The sequence below is a fragment of the Oryzias latipes genome, chromosome 17 (assembly GCF_053564925.1).
Source record: "Oryzias latipes strain Hd-rR chromosome 17, Olatipes_Hd-rR_3.1".
NCBI lineage: Eukaryota > Metazoa > Chordata > Actinopteri > Beloniformes > Adrianichthyidae > Oryzias > Oryzias latipes.
In genome coordinates this window covers 10,381,004-10,405,438 of record NC_136253.1, presented here as the reverse complement: position 1 = coordinate 10,405,438, position 24,435 = coordinate 10,381,004, and the positions used below count along the sequence as shown (strand labels likewise).

Sequence of the window (24,435 nt, the reverse complement as noted above, 5' to 3'; positions counted from 1 at the left end):
TATCATATTGAATAACTGTCTGATTCTGTATTTTTATTTTAAAGTCTCACCAGGTTTAGTCATACGGTACAGACCAAAAGTCTTTACATTTAACAGAAAAAAAAGATGTAACGGCTAATTTAGTACTCATTTATTTGTAGAATACAAAATCTTTTTCTTTTTATGTTCAGTTATTGTTAAAGAACATTTAGAAGAAATATGTATTGTATCACCTTATTGTTAATCTCATCTGGACAAAGGACTCACCTCATTTAGTTCTATTAAAAGTCTGCTTTAAACTCAAACAGATAACCAGATACTCAAAAGCATTTTGAAAAAAAAATTAGAATCACAACAGTATTTTTTTAAAATTATGATTAACAATCAGTTAAATGAAATAAAAGTGTGCAGATAGGATTGTCTTCTGTCATCTACTTTGGATGGATTTGAACACTGTCAGCATTTTTCATTGTTTTCTTAATTCTAAGGTTCCAGATTTATTTATTAAGTTTATTTCTGAATTACCAGAAACTTTGCTCTTTAGCCCAAAAAGTGATGCACATGTAGGCATAGTCACTGTTGGTTTATCAACACCTTCTGCAGAATGTGTGAAGGGTTTTGTCTATGATATGCACATTTTCAAAAGCTTTATCAGATTGTCCAGCATCTGCTGTCTGCTAACAGTCATGCACTGAAGTTACGTTTGTTTTCTTTTCTTTTAGTTTTTCAGAATGCATGGGAATGCTTGAATTGATGTCTGCATCTTTCATACTGCCCCGAAAAAGGGAACATTTTTTAGATTTATTTCTTTTTAAATATTTCTATTTGCATAATGTTTACTACGATATCCTTCTACTTTTTACCTTTAGAAATTCGACGTCCTCTTTACTTTTAAATAAGTCTCTTCATAAGGAGAATGTTTTACCGTCTTCTAACTCAAACTTTTTGGCAGGTAAAGACTGACTAAAGGGAAGTGTTGACAGATGATCACTTTATTTTCCCTCTGGAGCAGTCAGGGAGATGCTAAAGTTATTTGATCTTTTTTTATTCGTTTGGGTTTGATCGGAGCATCAAACTGAAGGCTGACAGGAGAATAAAAGTCCAGGGTTTCCTTTTGGCAACTTTGGCAACATTTTCCCATCATCCTGACATTAACTTTTAACAACAAAAATCTAAACTTTTGCAGAAAAAATCCCCCCAAAGAAAACGATTTCTTTGAAACTTTTAGAACTTTTTATCAAACTGTTATTTCTATCAGAAGGTTCTAAAGTCAACCTTATCACAAAAAACAGGAAATGCCTCTATAATTCCGAGGATGAAATATTCTAATGAACCTGAAACAAGCGTCATAAAGGAAGAAAAGAGACGGCATGTTTGCCTTTGCTGGTTCCTGTTGGTGTTCACCACGCAGAATCTTTGCATCATTTCATGCCTTAATCCCTAAAAGCAAACTGTTTTTGAACCACGGCTGAAGAAAGTGGGTGGAAAGAAATTCAGCATCGGTTTGAGCTCAGATACATCAAATAGTTTGAAAATTGTATTTTAATGAAGCACAAAATCAGCTGAGAAGAGATGGTAAAAGTGGACTTTTTCCCTCAAAGAATTGCAGCAGGGCTGCAGCTGCAGGTTATTATGGGATGTTTGATGTGAGTTTTTAGTCACTGTGGTAGGAGACGAAAAGGAAAGAATAAACCTTTGTTTTTTTTTTAAATGAAATAACTAGAAAAGCTAAGATTAACACTTAAACTAGACTTTGATCTACAGCCTTTATACCTTCACTAGATTCACACTTTGACTTAATCACAATTCTATTTTAATTGTGTGTTCTGGTTAAAAAAAACAAATGTTTAGATGCATGTTCTGCTGTTTTTTTAGAATAAAGTCAAATTGTTAATAAAGCATTTAAAATAGTCTTATCATCGGGGTCTAGACTTCTATGTGTTATGTTATCTGCAACCACTGAATAAATATTAAACAAATCTTTTTATCTGGAATGAAACTGTCTAGAATATTTCAGCCACATCTGCTTCTCTTAATGAAGATGTGATCTGTAATAAACCCTGCTGTAACACAATTCTATTTCTTCTGCTAAATTTGATTTAAACACCATTCAAAATGATTTTTCAGTTTTACATTATGACGTATTAACACTAATCAGACCAAATACTGCAAAAATAGTCAGTAATGGATGCAGTGTTTATTTGAAGCTGGATTTTACTGGATTTTCTTTTATAGCTAAAACCTTTAATATTTAATATTTATCAGATTGTCATTACAAAAGTGGAAACAAGTTGAAGATGTTTTTGCACTATTTCGTAGTGATTTTTTTATTTGATATTTTTGCTCCTATGCTTAAATCTGCCTTTGAATCATTTGTGAGTTTTCAACCCTTCTTTTGATTACTTTGTTCTTGTGTTCCTGGATGAGGTTTGCAGAAGTTTGTCCCTTTGGGTTTGCCTTATTCTGATCCCTGTTTCCCACCACAGCTCTTGTTGGGATGAAAATCATCAAATCATATGCACTGAAGCCCATCGGATGCTTCTGCTGCTTTCAGGACTGAACTTCCAGGTCAAGCCGTGACAGAATTCCCATCTCGTTTGTCTGACTGGAAAGTCTCAAATTTCAGCCATGAGTCCCACAAGTCGTGGCGTCTGATTTGAGAAGCCTGCTGAAAGCTTTTCATCAGCAGGCTCAGTGTGGCTTATTCCTTGGTTGAACTTCCTCTACATGTTCTGCTTTTTTCTGTTTTCTAGAGAACCACTCCGCCCCCCCAGATGTCACAGGCTACACCAACACAACCACCGACGGGATCCAGGTGGAGAGAGCTCCGGTCTCCGTCACCTCAGCCCAAAGGCAGACGCCCAAGTACGGCAATGCTGAGCTCATGGACACCGGAGACGGTGAGTCCTCAGAGATTTGTGCACTCTAAAGCTTGATGGAAATTCAAATCCAACGTCAAATGTGAGGTTTATTGGAAAAAAATCAATCTTTAAGGATTTATATTTGGTTTCACGAAAAAGAAAAGTTTTTAAAAAGTTGATGTATGTCGAAAAGTCTGTTATTCTATGTGACTACATTACCCAGCATTCCTTGTAGTCATGTGACTTGAGTGGGGAGCGATATCATTCCAACTCATATGCTGTGTACCTCAGACGTTGGACACCCAATGCAGTTTATCTGGGTAGTGGAGACTAGTGTGCGTCACATGAATAAACCACACTACGATCCCTGGATGGATCACACTCCACCAAACATCTCACTAGCAATAATACTTTGCAAGTTCTTTGTTTAGTTTGTTCCCTTAAAACCTTTTTTTACTTGCACAGTTTCAACATGTCTTTTTCTTTTTTTTATCTGATTGTGTGAACAGTTTTGGTGGAGATCAGGTACAGTTGACCAATCAGAAAGAAGGTTACATTACATGCTGCCTGTCCCCATTCTCTGTCACCTGTAAAGATTAGTTTATCCCTGCAGGATGTGAGAACTTTGACTTATTGAAAACCTTTCAATTTTTTTGAAAGTTTACTTTCTGTCTCCTGAGTCTGTCAGTCGTGCTCAGATTCGGCACACAGTTATTTAGATTCCACAGTTTAATCTCTAGAAAAGGTGACTCCACGTTTCTCTGCTCTGGCCTCCCAGATGAAGAAGAAGTGCTGTTTGCTGGTTCATGGTTTAATCATCTTTTCTCTGGAGGGTGGAAGAGCTGCTGCAGATGCAGTGATTCATCAAACGCTTCGATCCGAGTCTCTGCACGGAGACGATGATCGCAGTGAAGCAGCTTGACGGATCAGCTGCCAGACTTCACAGATGGGAGCTTATTGTGATTTTTGACTAAACGAGATTCAGCAAGTCTGGGACCATTTTAGTAGATGTCTTTTTGTTGGGTTTTCTCCTTTTTCAGTTTTCAATGGGTTTTAGGTTTCCAGCAACGTGACCTTCATCTGTGGAATTCCTTTATTTTTTTTTAATGTGAACTAAACAGTGTTTCACATTTAAACTTTGCACTGGTAGTATCTGTAAATGTTTGACAAATTAATACATTTTTATTAGTAATTACAAAGATTTCATATGAAAAACTAATATATATAACTATGGTATATTTAGCTGTCTATTTTGAATGGTTTTATTTTAGATAATTTTTCTCTCTAGTTGTGAAAGTAGATTTTTGTTTATAGCGGTACTATCCCAAATTACGTCATTTTAGCAGTGTGACGATTAATCGATGAATTGATTCATCCAACCAGATTGATCTGCTTGATGCAAGTTGTTATTTGATTCAAATCAGACTATAGCATATAGAACAAATGGACAGCTGTTAACTGGGAACAATGTTTTGGAGTAATGGTAGCATAGCTGTAATAAGCTCCGCTGAAGAAAAAAATTCTCTCTAGTTTGCCTATACAGTAAGGCCTGTGGTGGAAGTATTATGGGCGGGGAAAGCTATCGTTGCTCAGGTAAAAAGCCAGCAATGATTTAATGGAGTTCTGGAAGGTAATAATTAAAAGTCATTAAAACAACAGATTGTGTGACTGTTTACTGCCAGATGATAACAATAAAAGTTGTTTTCATTTTTCTCCCCCCCCGAAGAGATTTCTTTCCCCTCCAATTGCTTTTGGGGCGCTGTCACAGCCTTTATTTCTGTTGATTGCTCCGTTGACAGCAATCGGAAGTAGAAGTGAAGCTCTGGGATGCTGCCAAACGTCACAGATGAGGCGTCTGTCTGGATCTGCCGTTTCCAGACTCAACTGAGGGAAGGTCTTTGATTAAAGTGTGTTTGTGCTCCACAGGTGTTCCAGTGAGCAGCCGAGTTTCAGCAAAAATCCAGCAGCTCGTCAACACCCTGAAGAGACCCAAGCGGCCGCCGTTACGGGAGTTTTTTGTGGACGACTTTGAGGAGCTCCTGGAAGGTGAATGCTTTATTGTTCTGACAGTTCTACTTTCAATATGTCCACAAAGATAAACATTCTTATCACATAAATGAGTTTTATTTCACAATGTAAAGACATAATGTTTTTATTAAGTCTCAGTGCCTTCTCATACAGTTTCACACCAACACTTTTGGATTCTTTTTCCATCAACAGTTCAACAGCCAGACCCTAACCAGCCCAAAGCAGAGGGGGCCCAGATGGTTGCTGTGCAGGGGGAGAAGCTGGGGGTGGTGACCAACTGGCCCCCATCTCTTGAGGCGGCTCTGCAGAGGTGGGGCACCATCTCTCCAAAAGCCCCCTGTCTGACCACTATGGACACCAACGGCAAACCACTCTATGTCCTCACCTACGGTCAGTAAATATTTTTAATCTTTTTTTGTTTTAAAAATAACTGGAACATGTTTCCCTTAACTGAAATGTAAAATCTGATCTTACATTCTGTACATCTGTTTTGTGATCTTTAAAGAAGCTGTTTAACTTGTAAAAGCTCCACCATGCCTCATTAAAATGGTTTTAATTTAACTTCATTAATGCTTTGCAACCAGCTATTTGGTTTAGGATGCGATGATTCTTTTACAGCAGTTTCCTGAAAGACCCACCTGGATCACTAAAAACCAGAGGATTTGAACCTAAAAATTACCAGCTCAGTGTCAAATCTGACTCATCCCGATCATCTGAGACATAAGGAGTTTATATTTTGTGAAAATAAATTTGAAAACATCTGAATCCAGAGCAAATCTTTTTTTGTTTGTGGAAAACTGTGGCTGCTACAGTTCCGGGAAAAAAGACAATTCCTGCTACTAGCAAACATGTTTTAGTGGTTTTGCCTGCAGCACTTCTCTCCAAACACATTCACCTCAGCAAAATTGCATCATGCCCTCATCCCTGGTTCAACTGTGCAGTTAGGTCTGTCCTCAAACTGGAACAAGTTCTCCTGTTTTGCAGATGAAGGTTTCAGATTTGTTTGTCTGCCAAACAGAAGCAGGAAACACGGCTTCATGTCCGAAGGGTGCAGCATAAAGAGATTTAGCAGTCATGAACAGAGCCGCCTCCCTCAGGCCCTCGGGAATCGGATCTCCCTGTTGAGCAGAAGAGGGAAGGAAATAATTCCTGTTTGGTTTATCGCACAAACAAAAAAGAAGTGTAGCTTTCAAAGGGAGGAGTGTACAGTGAAACAGCATTTTATCACTCAGAATGAGGATTCTGAAAAAAAGAAAAGCTAAACTCCTGGATGTTTACATACATATACAAACGCTGTTAGTCGCTGGGAATTTGATGAAATGTGTCAAAATAAAGTTATTCGCCTGTAATGTTGTCATGGCAACAGTGAAAAGAGCCGCAAAGACATAAACCTAAATATTCAAATTTGCCACAATTCTAATGCAATATTTAATTCATGTATGTTTTCTTAATCAGTTTTTTTTCCTGTTATTTTATTTAAGGATCCTTTAAAAAAAAAACCTTAACAGGTTGTTGTAAAATGTTATTTTCAGTGACCTCCTCCTATTTGCGTCTATCATTTGTGAAAGAAGATCCAAAGGAACCAATAAAATCAGAGGGCAGAGTGAGGAAAGATGGTCTGTGGAGGGACGCCCCTATCATGCTTCAAATCAAATCAAACTTTATTTACAAAGCACTTTTCATACTTAAGTGACATAAGTTAAAGTTAAAGACTGAATTAAAATATTGATGAAAATTTAAAAAAAAAAAAAAAAGCAAAATAAAAAGCTTTCACCTTGCAAAAGAAATGGTTTCAACAAGAAACTGGAAACATTCCTCAGAAAGTTTGGTCCATATTGACAGAACAGCATCACACAGCTGCTGCAGATTTATCGGTTGGACATCCATGATGCCAAGCTCCCATTCATTTACATCCTAAAGATGTGGTGATTAGAAATTTGCATCAACAGCAGTTGGTGGGCATAATAAAGTGGACAGTGAGTGTATAATTACTTTTCTCATTTATTTTCTTTTTTAAGAAGTCATTCTTTCAACATTCCTCCAGATTTTTATGGTCAGTATTTATTAATGTAATCTGTTAAACAAGTTTATTGAGCAAAATTCAAAGTTACAAAAACATGGTCCAATTGGACCCATCTGGATTGAATTGGATTATACAATTTCTAAAGTTTCTCACTTTATTGTGTGTTTGTTTTTGCTTTACTGTATTTGTGTAGCTTTAAACACTTAACAAATGCATACTAATTTAATAGCTTCTTCACATGTTTTTATTCTTAGTTTTACAGTCTGCTGAGCTATATTCTAGTCTAATCCAGTTGTTAGTGAAATAACCCTCAAGCTTTTAGGTTTGTCATTTGGCATACAAATGTGTTCTGTTGTTGGCTTGTTCCTCAGTAATTGAAGTGAACATTTGTGTCTGTTAAATACTTTAAAAAGTTTCATAGTTAGAATTCAACTGCATAGAAGAGACTATAAAAGCTACTGTATCTGGAAGTTACTCCTGAAGAAGTTTGAGCTTTCCTATCTCTGATAGCTTGTCTGCACATTTGTAGCACAAATGAGTTTTAGTCCTTGCCTCAGAGGATCAGCACACTCCAGCAGCAGCTGCTTTATCTCAGGAGCATGAGACTTCTCCATGCAGCCAAGCAGTTAGAGTGTGAACTGATGAGTATGCTCGCCGCTGTTGATGAGGCGATACAAGCTCACCAGACTGTGAAATGTCTCCAGCCAGCTCTCGGGAGTCTGCCGCCAGAGAGACGAACACGGTGAGGTTGCGGTATGAAGGGATGGAGTGATGTGCCGTGCTGAATCTCAATCTCAGCCTCTCCTCCCTCCGTTTCCATCTCTACCTTATCTCTTATTCCCGTTGTGTCTTCCCTTTGATGTCAGCCCACAAAGACGGGCTTGTTTTGTTTCCTCCTGTCGAGCTGTCCTCCGCTCAAGGAGAACAGACGGAGCTTTTCTGTGGTGCTTACAGCCGGCCCTCGCCACACTGCACTGCAGATAACCTCTCAAAACAGCAAGGAGGAAAAAAAAAAAACTTTATTCTTTAAAGTTTAAACACCTCGAGAGTTTCTCAGCCAGCTTTGATGTTCTGAAAACAGCACAGTGGATACTGTCCTCTGTCAAGTAAACGTATCTGTCCACTGACTGTGTGGGAGAAGACACATCCCTCATATCTGTGTGTTTGTGGTGCTTTGCTTACTTTTTCATCTGTTTTTTTTTTTTACCTACAAATTTTCATTTCTCATCAGATGAAACTGCTTCAACTTATCCAGACGTTTTTTTGGAAATAAAGCTGAACAGAAGTTTTCAATCAAGATAAGGATGTTCTGCATGTTTTAAGCAAAAGGTTCTATCAGAAAATAATGCGGGGCAGCTGCTGCAGATAAGAACAGGCACGCAAACTGGAATTAAAGCAGGAATGCTGCCGATGTGAATGTGGAATTGTCCTTTATCTTTGTGCACAAACTTCCTCAAACAGCTGTAATGTCAGGTTGTAACTTTGGCCTTTTCTATCCATTGAGCTGAGGATTTAAGCTTGTGTGTTTGGCTCCTTTAACAACCGCAGCCGAATATTTCAATTTAACAAAAAGAAGAGGTTTCTTTATAGCAGTGGTCCCCAAACTTTTTCAGGCCGCAGACTGGTTTAATAATTTATTGTCAGACAATATTTTCACAGAGGTTGATGTCCCCTTGTTTTTTTCTTTATTTAAATTTTTATTTTTATTTTTTAGCCTCTCATTTCCTTAACTTTTGATGGTAACAATTATTTTCATCCTCTGTAAAATATATGCATCTGGTTAAAACTTTATTTGTACACTAAATTTTGTGTTAGAGCCATTAAAATACGATATACAGCACGTTCCAAGTTATTATGCAGATTTTTCTAAATACTCAATGCAAATGACAGTCAGCATAGTTTCCAGTTTCTAATTCAATTCAATTTTATTTATATGGCCCAATATTGAAACAATAGTTTTTTCAATGGGCTTCATACTGGTAATTGTATAATAAACATGAAATAAAGAACATGAAGTCATAGAATTCAATAGGTCTTGGCTAAACTAAACTAAACAGACTAGGTTAAACTGGTCATCCGTGTCCGTAGACACTCCTTTTCTGTAAGGAAGAACTCCTAAAAAAATGGATATCAGAAAAAAGTACTAATCCTCAGAGTACCGGTATATAAAAAATGTTTTTGAACAAACCCCCGTAAAGATAACAGTAATTTAAAAAAAAAAAACTTAATATGCACAGTTCCACATTATTACATACATTTTATAAATTCTAAAGAAATGAAAAGGGTCATTTGTTGAATTTACTATATTAGGAGGTAAAATATACTGAAATCAAAAACAGTTCCAGTCAAAAACATCTTAACAGGTCAAGTTACATTTGAACATAGGAACCCTTATTTTCTAGCAGCTTTACCATTCTTGAATCCATTGAACTTGTGAGATCTTGGAGAGATTCTGCTTAAAGGTCTTTGCAGGATGTCAGCATAGCCTCCCAGAGCTGCTGTGAACTGCCTCCCACCCTCATAGATATTTGGCTTGATAGCAGCTAATAATGCAGAGGCATTCCTTGCAGCATAAGATGGTGGATTGTCATCCCTGAAGATGATTTGTTACAGAAATTACAGCTTTGCTTTTTGTACCACAGAAGAATGTGGTCAGTCAGAAACTCCACCTGCTTTTCAGAGGTCAGTTTCACACCTTCAGGGACCCGAAAGGGGCAACCAGCTCTCCCCCTATGATTCCGGCCCAAACAATGACTCGCTCCTCGCTGACGTTGCAGCCTTGATTGGGACATAGTGGCCACCCACCAACCACCTACTACCACATTCATCTGGTTCATTCAGGGTTGCACGGCACTCATCAGTGAACAAGACTATTTTGAAAATGAGTCTTCATGTATGTCTGGGCCCACTGCAGCCGTTTCTGCCTGCGACTGTTGTAGAGGGGGGCCGAATTTTATGAGGTTTGCCCATAACTGCAGGCCTCTGGAGGATCCTAAACCTTGATGTTTGTGGGACTTCAAAGACACCAACAGCTTCAAATATGTGCTTGCTGCTTTGTGATGATATTTTACCAGCTGTTCTCTTAATACGATGTATGTGTCTGACAGAAACCTTCCTCATTCTGCCTTTCTCTGCACAAAACCGTGTGTGCTCTGAATCAGCCGCAAACCTCTTATTAGTACAAAGATCACACAAGATTTTGCGAAATAGTCAAGGTTTTCATACCTTGTCTAAGGCATTTGAATATTACACGCTTTTCACCCGTAGAGAGATCCTTTTTCTTTCTCGTATTGCTTGAAAATGTTGGCCTGCTTAATAATGATTTAGTAGTTTTTTCCTTTAGTTAAATTCACCTGACAAACTAGTTTTCAGAGGTGTTTGAGATTGATGCCAGTGCTCCAAAGAGCCCTGAGACACAATATCAATGATGAGTTTAATTGTAAAACAAAGAATTTTAGCTTTTGGACACTTAAATACAATTTGCATAATAATTTGGAATGCACTGTAGATTTTTCATTAACTTATAACCATCAAAGTGAAATCAGATGCCAACTTCAGCCATGTCTGACTTTTAAGGTGCGACGAATAAATAAATAAAAAATAAATAAATAAATAAGATCACTAAAACTGGTATTTTCTAAATATACTCATAAATGTTAATTCGCCATTTGAGAAACTTTATTAGCAGCATCATTGTAATATTAGAATATTATGCTGAATAATATGCCACGCGGGTTTGGTGTTAAACAACTGACCCAATACATTAATATTATGAGTAAACACTCCTGTATTGTCTGTTAAATTCAGATTTCTTTTTCTTTAATGTCACAGGCTCTTCTTCTGGTTTCTCTGTGGCTCTTTTCTGAACAGAAAAAATGTAGGCTTGGTTTTTATTTTCTATGGTATCCACTGTCCCGTGGACTGGTACAGGTATGCATGTGTAGTACTTTTACAACTAAAAGTTGTCAGAGATGAACCACTTTGTGGCACAGATCAAAGTGCGCAAACTCTGGTCCGCTTAAAACAAGGTTCACAGTAAACTTGCAAGTGAATTATGGTGTGGTTGAGCATCACTGTTTATGTAGACTGGCTTTTGTAAATAAAAGAAAAGCAATAAACCAAAGAGAGTAAGTGATGTAAGTTCTGCCTCGAAGGCAAATCCAAATGAGCACAAATCTTCAAAACTTGTGAATAAGCTTACATAATTTCATACTTTTTTTCTAAAGCAAGTTTTTCTTTATGGTTGGTGTTTATTTCCAAAAATACCCCCTCCAAATGAGCAGCAGTTGTAAGTGCATAGTGTTTCCAGGCAGATTGGTTTACCTCCTCCTTTCCAGCTATTCTGAGTCCAGCGTATTTTCTTGTGTGATAGTTTCATTACTGTAAATCTCTGCATTTTCCAGATTAAAAAAAGCAAAGCTCTTACTTTGCATGGAAAAACAATAAGGAAGTCACGCTGGATTGCTCCTGCATCATATCTGCGTCTGCCAGTCTGAGTTAGAGACAATGCAGAAAGGAGAGAAGTGATTCTTTTGTTTTGAGGAACGACAATAATTACCTCAGCCTGTCAGAAAATGAAACAGATCAGACTAGATTAGACTGTATTTTATGACTTTATTCATTCAGGGAGACATTTAAAGTGAATTTTGCACACCTCCCATGCCAATGAAAAACTTTTTTGGAGCTTTTTTTCATCAAAAAATGTTGTCTTGTTTTGCTTTAACTCGTGTGAGTTCTCTCACATTAGCCAAATAAAACCGGAAAACACTGAACATGTGTGATGATTTACTGGTTAGACTTCCTCTGAGTTTGCCGTGCTTTTGTCTTTGAATGTAAAAGTTTCACTTTATGTGGATCCAGCAAGTCCACATTGGTGAAGCCTGTTTGCATTACTGCATGTTCTGACATCTGCCCTCCTCTCCTACAATGTGAAACATCAAAGATCAAACAAAAGTCATGTCTCTTCTATAGTTTCCTACATGTGGACGCTCATGATGTCATCTGCCAGATGCACAGATATTTCTTTCATGTTTTTATTGGAAACTAAATGACGGCCAATCTTTCCTTTCCTGGATTTTAAGTTCAGATCCAGCTTTGATGTTTATGACTTCATTGTGTTTTTGGAGTCTTCTCATTTTTATTTTCATTTGCAGGTAAACTGTGGTCCAGAAGTGTGAAGGTGGCCTACAACTTGCTGCACAAGCTGGGAACCAAACAGGAACCACTTGTTAGGCCTGGAGACCGGGTGAGTGAGGAGAAAACAGAAAGAAATTCTGACCTGAGTTCAACAACCTAAAAGCGTTTAACTTTGTTCTCTTTAAAGACCCACTCCAGTCATCTTTTGATCAATTGTTAAATCATTCCAAGTGGTCTTTTACTTATGATAATGTCGTTTTTAGTCAAAATCTAAATACCTGTGTCATTTCCTAGGACATTGTTTCGGCAAAGTGACAGGAGTTAAAAATTCACCTCTGAATAGTGGGAGTGGCCATTGGTATTGAGCAATCCCGCCCCCACTTCCCATAATCCATAACCGAGCATTTTATTTACACGCTCTCCAGCTAGCTTACAGTTTCTCACACTCCCAACCTAACATTATCGGTGCAACAAAAATAGTGAGCAATACTGGAGCCATCCAGCCGTACAGTTTTGAGCCAGATGCCAGCTCAGATGAGAAAAAAACAAAGACGTAGATGGATCTAGTTGTCTAGAACGGGATGCATCAGAATGGAGAGAAGCAGGGAGCTTGTGGCCTGCCTATTGTACTGTCTAGGTCACACATAAGCCCTTTTTTAAATGTCATTTTTTTTGTTGGCTTAGTTTAAATAAAGAAAAACTAAAAAATGCAGTTTAAATCTTAATTTTTCTTGAAATGCGTCCTCCATCAGGAAAATGCCTCAAGAACATGTGAAAAATATCCAAAACACCAATTTCATCAGTGTGTGTATTTTAAATGATTAAACATATAATCAGGTAACGATTTTCTGTTGGCATTTAGAATGAATCCATGGTTTGCTTCTACAGGAACAGACATCTTTATTCTAAGTAGCATAGATTTGGATGTTTTCAGCTGCTGACTTAAGCATCCTTGAGAAAATTAACTTTCTTTCATTGGTCATTTCATTCTTTTTATGGTCCTTTTTTCTCTTCAAGCCTCTGCTACGCAAACGTGTTTTGTAAAACTTGAAAGTGAATATATATATATATATATATATATATATACATATATATATTGCCTCTCTAGTCCTGTTAACACCATGAAAGGCTTACAGTGACACTGCTGCGCCTGCAGCTAAACAAGAGAACTGTGAAGGTCATGAAAGAGCAAATAAGTTTACCATATGCGCCACAAAGACACGAGAAGCCATATCTTTCTGAAATCCCTTCTGTCCAATCATCTTTGCGATGAACATAGAAAGTGTGCAGCAGGGCTGCCCAACACTTGTCCTCTAGATCTGCCACCCTGCTTGTTTGTGCAGCCCTCCTGTCCCTCTTTGCTGCTAATTAGCTGACTCTGGGCTTTCTAAATAATGATTGACTGAACACACCTGATCCAGGTAAGGTCCCAATCACAACTACCCTTATGGGTGGATAACGGGCAAACCTGTGCAGGGCACGCAGGTGCACACTGCATGCGTGCAGCATTTGTGTAGTCAGTAACGAGCCAGTACACGAGCCAGTACTGGCGTAAGGACACCATATAATAACATTACTCATGTGTCATAAGTGCACACAATTGCTATGAGCCTTACAAATGCATTTACCGCACACACAACAATTGCACATTTTATTTTAAAAATGAAAGGTTAACAGGTTGGCGGGGACGTATACATGAGCTGTTCATTTTTGCTCTTTAATTGTTAGTTTTTTTTTGTTTCAGAGGCACAAGAAAGAAAAACATTAACCTTTTTAAATGTTGTCCTACAGTCTAATTGAGAGAGGTCTCTCAGTTCCCATACCTGTTTACCTCTTTTGTTTGTTATAATGTTTGAGGTTTCTTGAATCATTTCTATATTTTATTGAACAATCTACATTTGTCATTTCATTCAGAACATAAACCGTTCTTGACACATCAACACAAAACCAAGGAGCAAAACATTTTCACTTTTCTGAGACATGGAGAGCTAATTCAGACCCAGTTTGAACATTTCAATATTTAAAATGCCTTAGGAAACAGTTGTTTGCCTCAATGCCCAATGTCTTTCGGAAATCTGTATTTTCTTCCAAAAAGGAGATGTTAACATCTAGATATCCAGTGTTTGTGCCAGAAATGCTGCCAAAACTCATATTGTGTTCCAATGTGTACTATAAGCTCGTCTTTGATTAAACTTTGATAAATATTTGATAGTTTACAGTCAAAACGACAGGAAATTACATGTTTCTTTTCACAAAATAATCTATTCCCAAAGTTGTTATTTTTTATAACAGGTGGTTGAGGTTGAGGCTTTAATCAAAAGCTAAAGATTCATAAAGTTGCAACAATATTTGTGATAAAACATGAACGTTCGGTGCTCATTAAACTCTTTGGAAACCAGAAATATGTTTGTATCATAAATGTATCTCTGAACATTGTTAATGAGCAAACATAAAAGAACAAACAGAGGTTGTTTTATTTCAGAATGAAGAGAAACGCAGAGAAACTGCTCAGATGTTGAGTCATGGATGTTGTATATTGTTATATATTGCAGTTTTATGGTGCCAGCATCAGTCGGCACCAACTGCCCACTACCACCCCACCTCCACCTTCTTTCCCAAATCAGACTCAAACCTGGCAGAAGGGGAGCAATTCCTCCATAAGTCCCATGTCAAAAAATTTGTTTTTGCAAATTTTGAGCTGTTTCTTGTGATATAAACAAAACCCTTCCAGTTGGCCTTGCTGAAAGTAACGTTTCCTCTGATCTCTGCAGAGCTGCTGTAACTCCTCCCCTTAGCTGAGGCAGCAGAGCCGGTTTTCTGTAGCATCTGCTGAGTTTCTTCTGCTTAAAATGTAATCTACAGTCATATTACAGATTACAGGAAATGCTTAGACTGTTCTTCATAAAAGGTTGATGAACCTTGAAGACCTCTGGCAGCAGAACATCTACTTCCTTTAGTGTTCGACCAAAACCAGTGGTCCTACCTTAGAGCACTAATAAGCTGATGCAGAACTATAACTTTGTACAGATGAAACCTGAGCGCCTTCATTCTATCATCATGTCAATATTAGAGCTGTTAAAGCCTCATTACACAGCACTCATTCATTCAGCTATACTCCGCTCTTAGTTCCGTCCTCATTACACTCACTCACACACAAATGTAAGAGCTGATGCTCCACTGATGGTCTGTAAATCCGATCAGAACAACAACTCTGGACCTGGTATGATGGAGAAGAAGGCTTTCATTTCAGCCCATGATACACTTTCTCATGTCCTACATCTGCTCATTTAAAAACAAAGGGCTGCATGAACCAGAAATATATTCATTTACATTTTCAAAACTCAAAATCACACTTTCATTTTGAAACGGATTTCCAAAAATGGAAGAAATGGATGCAGAGGATATAAAATGAAAGTGAAAAAAGAATAAACGTCGATGACAACAGATGCAGACATGCCTTCAGCTTTTGATGCTTTTTGATAATATCCACATAAACCCAGTGAAGAAATCTTTCTACTAGGTTTCAGGATTAGGGAATGTGACCGAGTTGACAGATTTCCTCTCTTCATTAGGTGGCGCTGGTCTTCCCAAACAATGACCCTGGTGCTTTCATGACGGCGTTTTATGGCTGCCTGCTGGCAGAGGTCGTTCCTGTGCCAATAGAAGTGCCGCTTAGCAGAAAGGTGAGTCTTCATCAGACCATACTAAACTCTTTCAGGTGAGTTTCTAAAAGGTTTTTGTGTTAATTGCCAATAAATAATCCTTGTAAATCTGTATACTAAACCTCCCTCTGAAATGCAAAGTGTTAAATCAAAAATACATTCTTAGTATAATTTCTGAATAAAGTGAATGTAAATGAAATGTAGCATGAGGCCTAAGCCACACCCACCTCCAAGCAACAGCTGATAGAAAGATCCTTCAAGCACATAACAATTCAAATGGGCTGCAAGCTGCACTCTATTAATAAATTAATTCCATTGAGAAAAATCACGTTTATTTTACGTTCCAATCTCTTACATTTGAAAGAACCTACCAGCATCTTCCTTCCTCCTGGCGCCACTTTAATGAGCCTGTGGGCATCAAATCATTCACCAGAAATTACATAAAAATTCAAAATATTTATATATTTCTAAAGTTTATTGGTTAACCTAAACGTTACACACATTTTTGACTGACTGAATTCCTCTTCAGTCTTTTTAATGCCTGATTATTCCCTTGACTCATTTACTTATCCTATTTTTTATACACCTGGGGTTTCAGAATCCAGGCCTTGAGGGCCGGTGTTTCATGTTTTCCAACCAACCTGCCACTGACGTTCCAGAAGGTGCATCTCCACCGGTGTGTCAATGTGCATGAATGTCCCGGTGATGGTCATGGGGGCCGTTGGCCCGAACTGGCAGCCACGCCTCTGTCAGTCTGCCCCAGGGCAGCTGAGGCTACATCAGTAGTTACCATCACCAAGTATTAATGAATAATGGACACAGTGTAAGCTCTTTGAGCAACAAGAATAAGCACAGATCAATCTAATCCATTATTAATATTATTATTTGCTAAACGCACCTGATCCATGTAATCAGCAGCAGATCAGGTAAGGTTTCTGGAGAACCAGCAGGAGGTTGACCCTTGAGGCCAGGAGTTTGACAGCCCTGATATACACTTCTATTTAGATTAATTGTTGTTTTATATTGAGGGGGTGTTTCTAAACTCTGTGGGGTCTTTCTATTCCTACAGTTTCCCATGCGCACCTTTGACTTGTTTTAGGTGTTCCAGCTTCCTCCAGCTGTGCTGAAAAATCAGTGTAAGGCTGATTGGTGGATCTACATTGACCTGACATGTTGTTAAGACTGTGCATTGCTGGCTCTGTGCTCTGCTGTGATGGACAGACAACCATCTAAAGGGGGTGCCTGCTTTTCTGAGGCAGGTCAGACCGGCTCTAAACCCTCTGATAGAGAGACTGATAGTTCCTAGACAAGTACTTTAGTTACCTTGGACACCTGTCGCTGTAATAACAGTGACATCTGTAAACTGAAGAAATGTCATGCAGAAAAACAGCTGCACCTTTAAACAATAGTGGAAAGAATATGGCATGATGAGACTAATTTATCTTATTGAAACATTTATGTTGTCAAACATTCATTTTTTTCCTACAAGAACTGATCTGACATTGGTTTTATTGTCATGAAATAATCTGTACGTTCGACTACGTTTTAGTTTTTTGATGATTATTTTGTTTCCTCAGAAACTCTGAAAGTTGAGAGGAGGGGTTATTAGAGGGCCACTCTGAAGAAACCTCTTCCTCCGGGGGTATTTTTGAATCTAAAATATGAGTCATCAGAAGTCACATTGTGGTACGACTCAGAGGGCGCTGAGTTTTGCTGCCATGTAATCAGAGCCGAGCCTCTCTGGAGACATCTCTGCTGCTGCTGTTTTGAGCTTGGCTGAGTCACGGCTTGGAAAGCTTGTAAATCTGCACTGTCATGTCCTCTGGGAGATTTCACAAGCACCAATCTGAGTCGCCTCCAACTTCCAGCCTCTTGAATCCTGTTTTTTAAAAGCATGGCTTTGTAAATAATTCATTCTGAACATTTCATAAGTCACAAACCAAGATATATTGCAAATGTAAAAATACAAATATCGGTCAACAGAAAGTAACTATCTGCTCCTTAACCTCTAAACTTCATACAGAATGACCTTTGTCATTCTTTAACTAGAATGACCTCTACAACCACACACAAGAGCTTCGTATTTAAAAACTAATCAAAGCTTAGTAGAAGCTTGTCACTTCTAACTGAACTAGCTTCTCTGTTATTCTCAGGTATCCTCAGGGTTTGCACAGTTTATAAAAACCTCACGTCACCATCTTTATATTCTTGTCTCAGCCCACATCAGCACATATCAGTACACATCAAACACAAATCAGTACAGAAACTGGACATTTTTACTTACAGCTATTGCTTTAAAGTTGTAACAGATTGCCTGAATCTTTATTTCATAGTTAATTCAAATAAAAACATCTGTTTCTGAACTGGATTAAAATATAAATGTTGGAAATGTTGTTTTATATAAGTGATTAAAGATCAGTATCTTATTCTTATTCAAATGGCGGGAAGCTTTTTGTGGAGAATTATAAACTATTTTGTTTAATAATATGACAATTACAAGGGTTCGTTTATTTAAATGTGGAAAAGCATTGGTGTTACCTGATTCTTCTGACATATAAGAAAACTTTCCTCACTGATGTTGAAATTAAAGAAGCAGAAAACATTGTAACACAGTTAATAGTATTGTTTTTTTAATGTAGCATTGTCTGGAATAAACCAAAAGCTAGTTCTACTTTAAACAAGCAAATAAAAAGCAAAAACAGAACAAAGACGAGAATCAAAAGATCATTTTTTTGGTTAAAGGAAATGAAACCAGTTCACTAGCACAAGCCTTCAAGCGTTCCGGTCTGCATTCACTCCAATGTGAACAGAAGTTAACACGGTGATTCCAATTTGGAGGTGAATGAATACTGTAAATTCCGGACTACAAAGCGCACCCGATTACTAGCCGCACCCACCCATTCTCACGTGTTTAACTACTTTTACTACTGCTCTCCTCTGATCGCGTGATGCTGTAGTATCGCGAGACCCAGCGAGACGAGTGTGGTGAGTCGACTTGGCGGCGCGTAAGCATTTGAACAAACATTTTCGATCTTGTTTCATTTTTCCGCCATATTAAAATATTTCCTGCTAACTAACACAACCTGTTAAGAGTATTAAGCTTCTGTCAGCCTGGAGGACCTGGAGAATTTCATCGACGAGTGTTTTAATACCTGCAACATGGTGAAGCCCAGAACCGCCACCACCACCCCCTCCGCCAAGCGTGAACGGCCTGAGGACTCTCCCGGGGCTGTGTCGTCTCCAGGCAGCGGAATGAGCGATATCCTGGATTCGATTGACAAAAAGCTCTCCAGCTTTGATGGCCGCCTCAATCTGCTGGAGATCCTCCATAGAGAATTTCAAGGTCTGCGGGAGTCTCTGGAATTCAGCCAGCAGCAGGTGCGGGAGCTCGCAGCGGAGAACCAGGCCCTCAGAGAGACCGTGAAGACCCTGAGCAGTGACACCGCCCGTCTCTCCGAGGAGAACCGATCCATCAAGGAAACCCTCCTGGATCTTCAGTCGAGGAGCATGAGGGACAATCTAGTGGTCGCGGGGGTTCCAGAGGAGGTAGGAGAAGACCCCGAGGCCACCGTTAGATCCTTTTTACAGGTCCACCTGAAGCTCCCCAAGGAGGAGGTGCAGAAGATCTCCTTCCACAGGGTTCACCGCCTCGGAGGAAGAAGGTCCGACCACCAGCGCCCGCGTCCTATTGTGGCTAAATTCGAACATTTCAAACAGAAGGAGTTGGTGAAGGGCCGCGGACGGGAACTGAGAGGCACGCATTACAGCGTTAATGACCAGTTCCCGGCAGAAATCCTCCGTAGAAGGAAGATCCTGTTCCCGCTGAGGAGGAAGCATCTTGCTGCTGGTTCGAGAGCGATTGTGGCCGTTGACAAACTTTACGTGGACGGCCGGCTGTTCCGGGACCCGGAGATCACCCCCTGGCTGTGCTGAAGGCTTTCAGATCCGCGCTGAGAACATCTGGTCTGCGCTGCCCAGAAGAAACCCGCTAAACTTACTTCAATGAATGGAAAACCGGATCATCAATAATCCACACCTCGATCGCAGGAAAACAGTCTTTTTTTTTTTCTTCGTCACCTCAGTCCCACTGATGTTTCTATTGTTGTTTTGTTGTTGTTTTCGTCTTCCCTTCTATCTCTTTTTTTCTTTCCTTTACTCTCCCCCCCCCCTCTCCCCCCTCATTATATGTAAATCACCTGGAAGCAACTCATCCTCGGTAAGTATTTATTTATGCACGGAACGGGCGCGCGCACACACAAGCGCACACAGGGGCGTGCACATGCGATCCCGCACACACACGCTGACATACTGCAATCACCTCACACAGGCTCTCATAGGACGCACGCGACACGCAGCTCACATAACCAGAAAACGTTCACGCGCACAGCGCTTCTCAAATGCGGGCACGCGCACACGGACTGGCACACAAGCACTACTTAGCTTTACACCTTTTCAGTCAGAGCAGTTATGAACAGTCTTAACATCGTTAGCTGGAATGTGCGTGGACTTGGCTCTGAGCCAAAGAGACTGAAAGTGTTAAATCACCTGGATGGTCTAAAAGCAGATATAGCTCTACTGCAGGAGACCCATTTATCAGATTCTTTGAATCACCTTATGTGCTGCTTACAATTTCCAGTTATATACTCTGCCAGTTACAACTCCAAACAAAGAGGAGTTGCTGTTTTAATTAATAAAAATCTTAATTTTACTCATAAGGATACAGTTACTGACCCAGAAGGCAGATTTGTAATCATTAATATATCCATTCAGAATAAGGACTATTGTATAGTGAGTATTTATGGTCCTAATGTTGACGACTCTTCCTTCTTTCACAGATTCTTCACCTCACTCTCAGTTCACTCTGACTCCACAATCATTATAGGAGGAGACTTCAACCTTGTTTTGGACCCTGAACTTGACAGACTCAGCACAGCAGCAAACCAGCGTACATGGCGGTCTGCAAGTATTCTAAAGCAGTACATGAATGATCTGGGTCTCTGCGACGCGTGGCGCTCATGTCACCCAAGCACTAAAGGGTTCACCTTTTTTTCTCCAGTTCACTATTCACACTCCCGTTTAGACTATTTATTAATCAGTAACTCTCTTTTAAAAAATATTCAAAGCTCCAATATCCATCCAATTATTATCAGTGATCATGCACCAGTCTCTGTAAACATTTCTAGGGAAAAATCCACACCCTCTGGTACAACCTGGAGGTTTAATACGTCTCTGTTAAAGGACCAGGAATTTCTTGAATTCTTTAAAAAAGAGTGGGCAACCTTCTTAGACTTCAACAATACTCCAGACATCCCACCGTGCGTTCTTTGGGAAGCAGCAAAGGCAGTCATGAGAGGGAAAATCATTTCTTATTCAACGCACAAAAAACGCAAAGAGAAAGCAGATTTATTAGAATTAGAAAATAAAATCAAAACCCTGGAGACTGCTTATGCTGCTTCTGCACAGGAACACATTCTGGGAGATCTGAAAAATTTAAAGCTGCAGTTAAATGACATCATTAATAAACAAACACAATTTCAAATACAAAGGCTACGACTTGAAAGATTTGAAAACTCTAATAAATCTGGCAAATTTCTGGCTAATCAGCTTAAAATTAACAGAGAAAAATCATCAATCACCTCTATTATGGACCAAACAGGAAATGTCACCCATGACCCGGTCAAAATTAATAACGAATTTGAAAACTTTTATAAAAACCTGTACACACCGCAGATCAATCCGTCAGAGCAAAGTATTGACTCATTTCTTAATAATGTAAACCTACCCAGGCTAAATGAGGATCAAATCACAAACTTAGATTCTCCGCTCTCGCCGTCTGAACTTCATGAAGCTCTGTTACTTATGCCCAATGGTAAAGCACCAGGGCCTGACGGCTTTCCTGCTGAGTTTTATAAAGAATTCTGGGAACAACTGGCACCAACATTTTATAAAACTGTCACATCTATTAATGAGAGCCAATCAATGCCACCTAACATGAACTCAGCCAACATAATTCTTCTTCTAAAACCAGACAAAGATCCCACTAGTCCTTCAAGCTATCGCCCCATTTCTTTAATCAATGCAGATGTAAAAATTATCTGCAAAGCACTAGCACAGAGAATAGAAAAAATCACTCCTCACATAATTCACTTCGACCAGACTGGATTCATCAAAGGCAGACACTCGGATGATAATGTCCGTAGACTAGTTAATATAATAGACTTTGCCACCATTAAAAAACAGGAAATGACGGTACTATCGCTGGATGCTGAAAAAGCCTTTGACAGAGTTAATTGGAAGTTCCTTATTGCTGCCCTCCATAAGTTTGGTTTTGGAGAAGCATTCATCAATTGGATCAAAATATTATATCACAACCCCAATGCATCAGTTAGAACTAATAAACAGACTTCAAACAGGTTTTTTCTTGGAAGAGGAACCAGACAGGGCTGCCCACTCTCTCCTTCTCTTTTTGCTATATTCATTGAGCCTTTAGCTGCAGCAATAAGACAGAATGAGAGCATTATAGGAATAAAAACCAAACACAGCCATCATAAAATTAGTCTTTATGCGGATGACATATTACTGTTTTTAAGGAATTTACATTCTGTAAATGAAACAGCAATGATCATAAATGAATTCTCCTCCATATCAGACTATTCCATTAATTGGAATAAGTCTGTTTTATTACCACTTAACAGGAATATGGAACAAAGACTCACAATTCCAGTCAAAACAGGAAATATCAAATATCTGGGTATCTACTTTTCCCCCAAACTATCAGAACTGGTGCAGCTAAACCACACCCCATTACTGAAAAGCATACAGGACGATCTAACACGCTGGACCAACCTGCCTCTGTCCCTTATGGGCAAGGTAGCCACGGTTAAAATGAAAATCTTACCCAAAGTTAATTATCTCTTCTCAATGATTCCCACACAACCGCCATTAAAATGGTTCAAAACATTAGACTCATCCATATCAAGCTTTCTATGGAACAACAAACCTGCAAGAATTAGTCTAAAAACTTTAAAATCTGCAAAAAGCTGTGGAGGATTAGAACTACCTAATTTCCACAAATACTTTCTTGCAAATAGATTACAATATATCTTAAAATGGTTAAAAAATAATCCAGAAACCAACTCATGGTTAGACTTGGAACAGGTGTTATGTGGAAAGATCAACCTGTCACAGCTACCATTTATTAGCCATACAGTTAAAAAACAGGATTGTTTCAAAAGCATTAATATAAATGCCACCTTAACAGCCTGGTGGGAATTTCTCAAAATATCAAAATCATCAATTCAACCGTGCAAAATGACACCCATCTGGAACAACCCGGACATCCTTATTAACAAAAAAATGATTCACTTCCCAGCTTGGCAAGCAGGGGGCATAAAACAACTAGAGCACGTAATTATTGATAGAAGATTCATAACCCCCCAGGAACTTCAAGACAAACATGGAATAAATAACTTCTTGGAATATCAGCAACTTAAATCAAGTATTACTAAAAAGTATAAAATTAAAGACGACGATTTAAAGCTACCAGATGTAGTTACCACTCTGATTAATTTTTCAATGAATAGAACTCTCTCCAAAATATACAAACTTTTATGTAATTTAGATAACAATATTGCCCTTCCAACAAAAAAATGGGATGCAGATTTGAGCATCAGCACAGATGAAAGCTTCTGGTCAGAACTTTGTCTAAACACCTTTAAACTGACAAAAAGTCCAAATCTGCAGCTAATCCATCTCAAAACTCTTCACAGAATTTACTACACTGGACAGAGGATGTTCAAGATGGGTCTCAGTAACTCAGACATTTGCGAGCACTGTGATAATAATCTACCCGACAGCTACATGCACGCACTGTGGTTCTGCACTCCTGTCAGGGCTCTCTGGCAGCAGGTATGTGCCGATTTATCAGTCTGGCTTAAGGTTTCAATCACTGCCTCACCGTCACTTTGTGTGCTTGGTGACATGAGTGCCATCGATATAGAAGAAGGATTAGCATCTATCATTTTCATAACTCTTTGTATTGCCAAAAAAACTATTTTAATAAATTGGAAAAACAAGAAAAATATAAACATAAGTCAACACAGAAATCTGCTGTTTGATCATATCAGCTTGGAAAAAATGTCAGCCCAAAGCTCAAGTAACTTTGAAAGAATTCAGTCTCTCTGGTCTCCTGTGGTTGACTCCATGACTTAGGGGGTGGAGGGCTTGGTCGTCGCTGCTCCTTGCCCTTCTGCCGTGGTTTGGGGTGGGGGTCGGGGCTTCCGGTGCCTGGCGGGGGCGGTGGGGGGCTCCGTTGGTCGGGGGGTCGGGTCCGGTGCCTGGGTGGGGCGGGCTGGGGCGCTGCGTGGTCCTCTGGGCTTGGGTGTGGGGGTGCGTGGTGGGGGGGTGGGGTGGTGGTCTGGCTTGGCTTGGGGGGGTGGTCCCTTTGCCTGTGCTGGGGGGGGTTGGCGGGGGGCCCTGCTCGGGTGGGGGGGGCCCAGCGGCGCCGGATGGGCTGCCCATCTGCACCTGGGGCTGGGATCGGCCCTTCCCTGGCTCTGGGACGGGACGGGACAACCCTCTCGGGGCCCCCGGTCGCTCTGGGTGTCACCCGCTTCGGCTGCGGGGTCTGGGGTGGGGTGGGGTGGGGGGCTTGTCGGCCCTGTCCTGTGGGGGGGCGTTCTGGGGGGGAGGGGGGGCCCATTATTAGTACGGGTCGGGGGGGCTAGCGGGTCGGGGTCTCCGCTGA

The 24,435-nt window shown here is 39.6% G+C and overlaps 1 protein-coding gene across 12 annotated transcripts in view; it reads left to right on the top strand.

The window, feature by feature from the left end:
• The window catches only part of LOC101156198 (disco-interacting protein 2 homolog C), a 201,314-nt gene that overhangs the window by 135,682 nt on the left and 41,197 nt on the right, over positions 1 to 24,435 (top strand). For all 12 annotated transcript variants that reach the window (XM_078934381.1, XM_078934380.1, XM_020711272.3 and 9 more), the window contains 5 exons: positions 2,733 to 2,879; positions 4,767 to 4,886; positions 5,061 to 5,258; positions 12,045 to 12,136; positions 15,600 to 15,710. In XM_078934381.1, the coding sequence (XP_078790507.1) occupies positions 2,733 to 2,879; positions 4,767 to 4,886; positions 5,061 to 5,258; positions 12,045 to 12,136; positions 15,600 to 15,710 (668 nt within the window). The remainder of the gene's footprint in view (positions 1 to 2,732; positions 2,880 to 4,766; positions 4,887 to 5,060; positions 5,259 to 12,044; positions 12,137 to 15,599; positions 15,711 to 24,435) is intronic.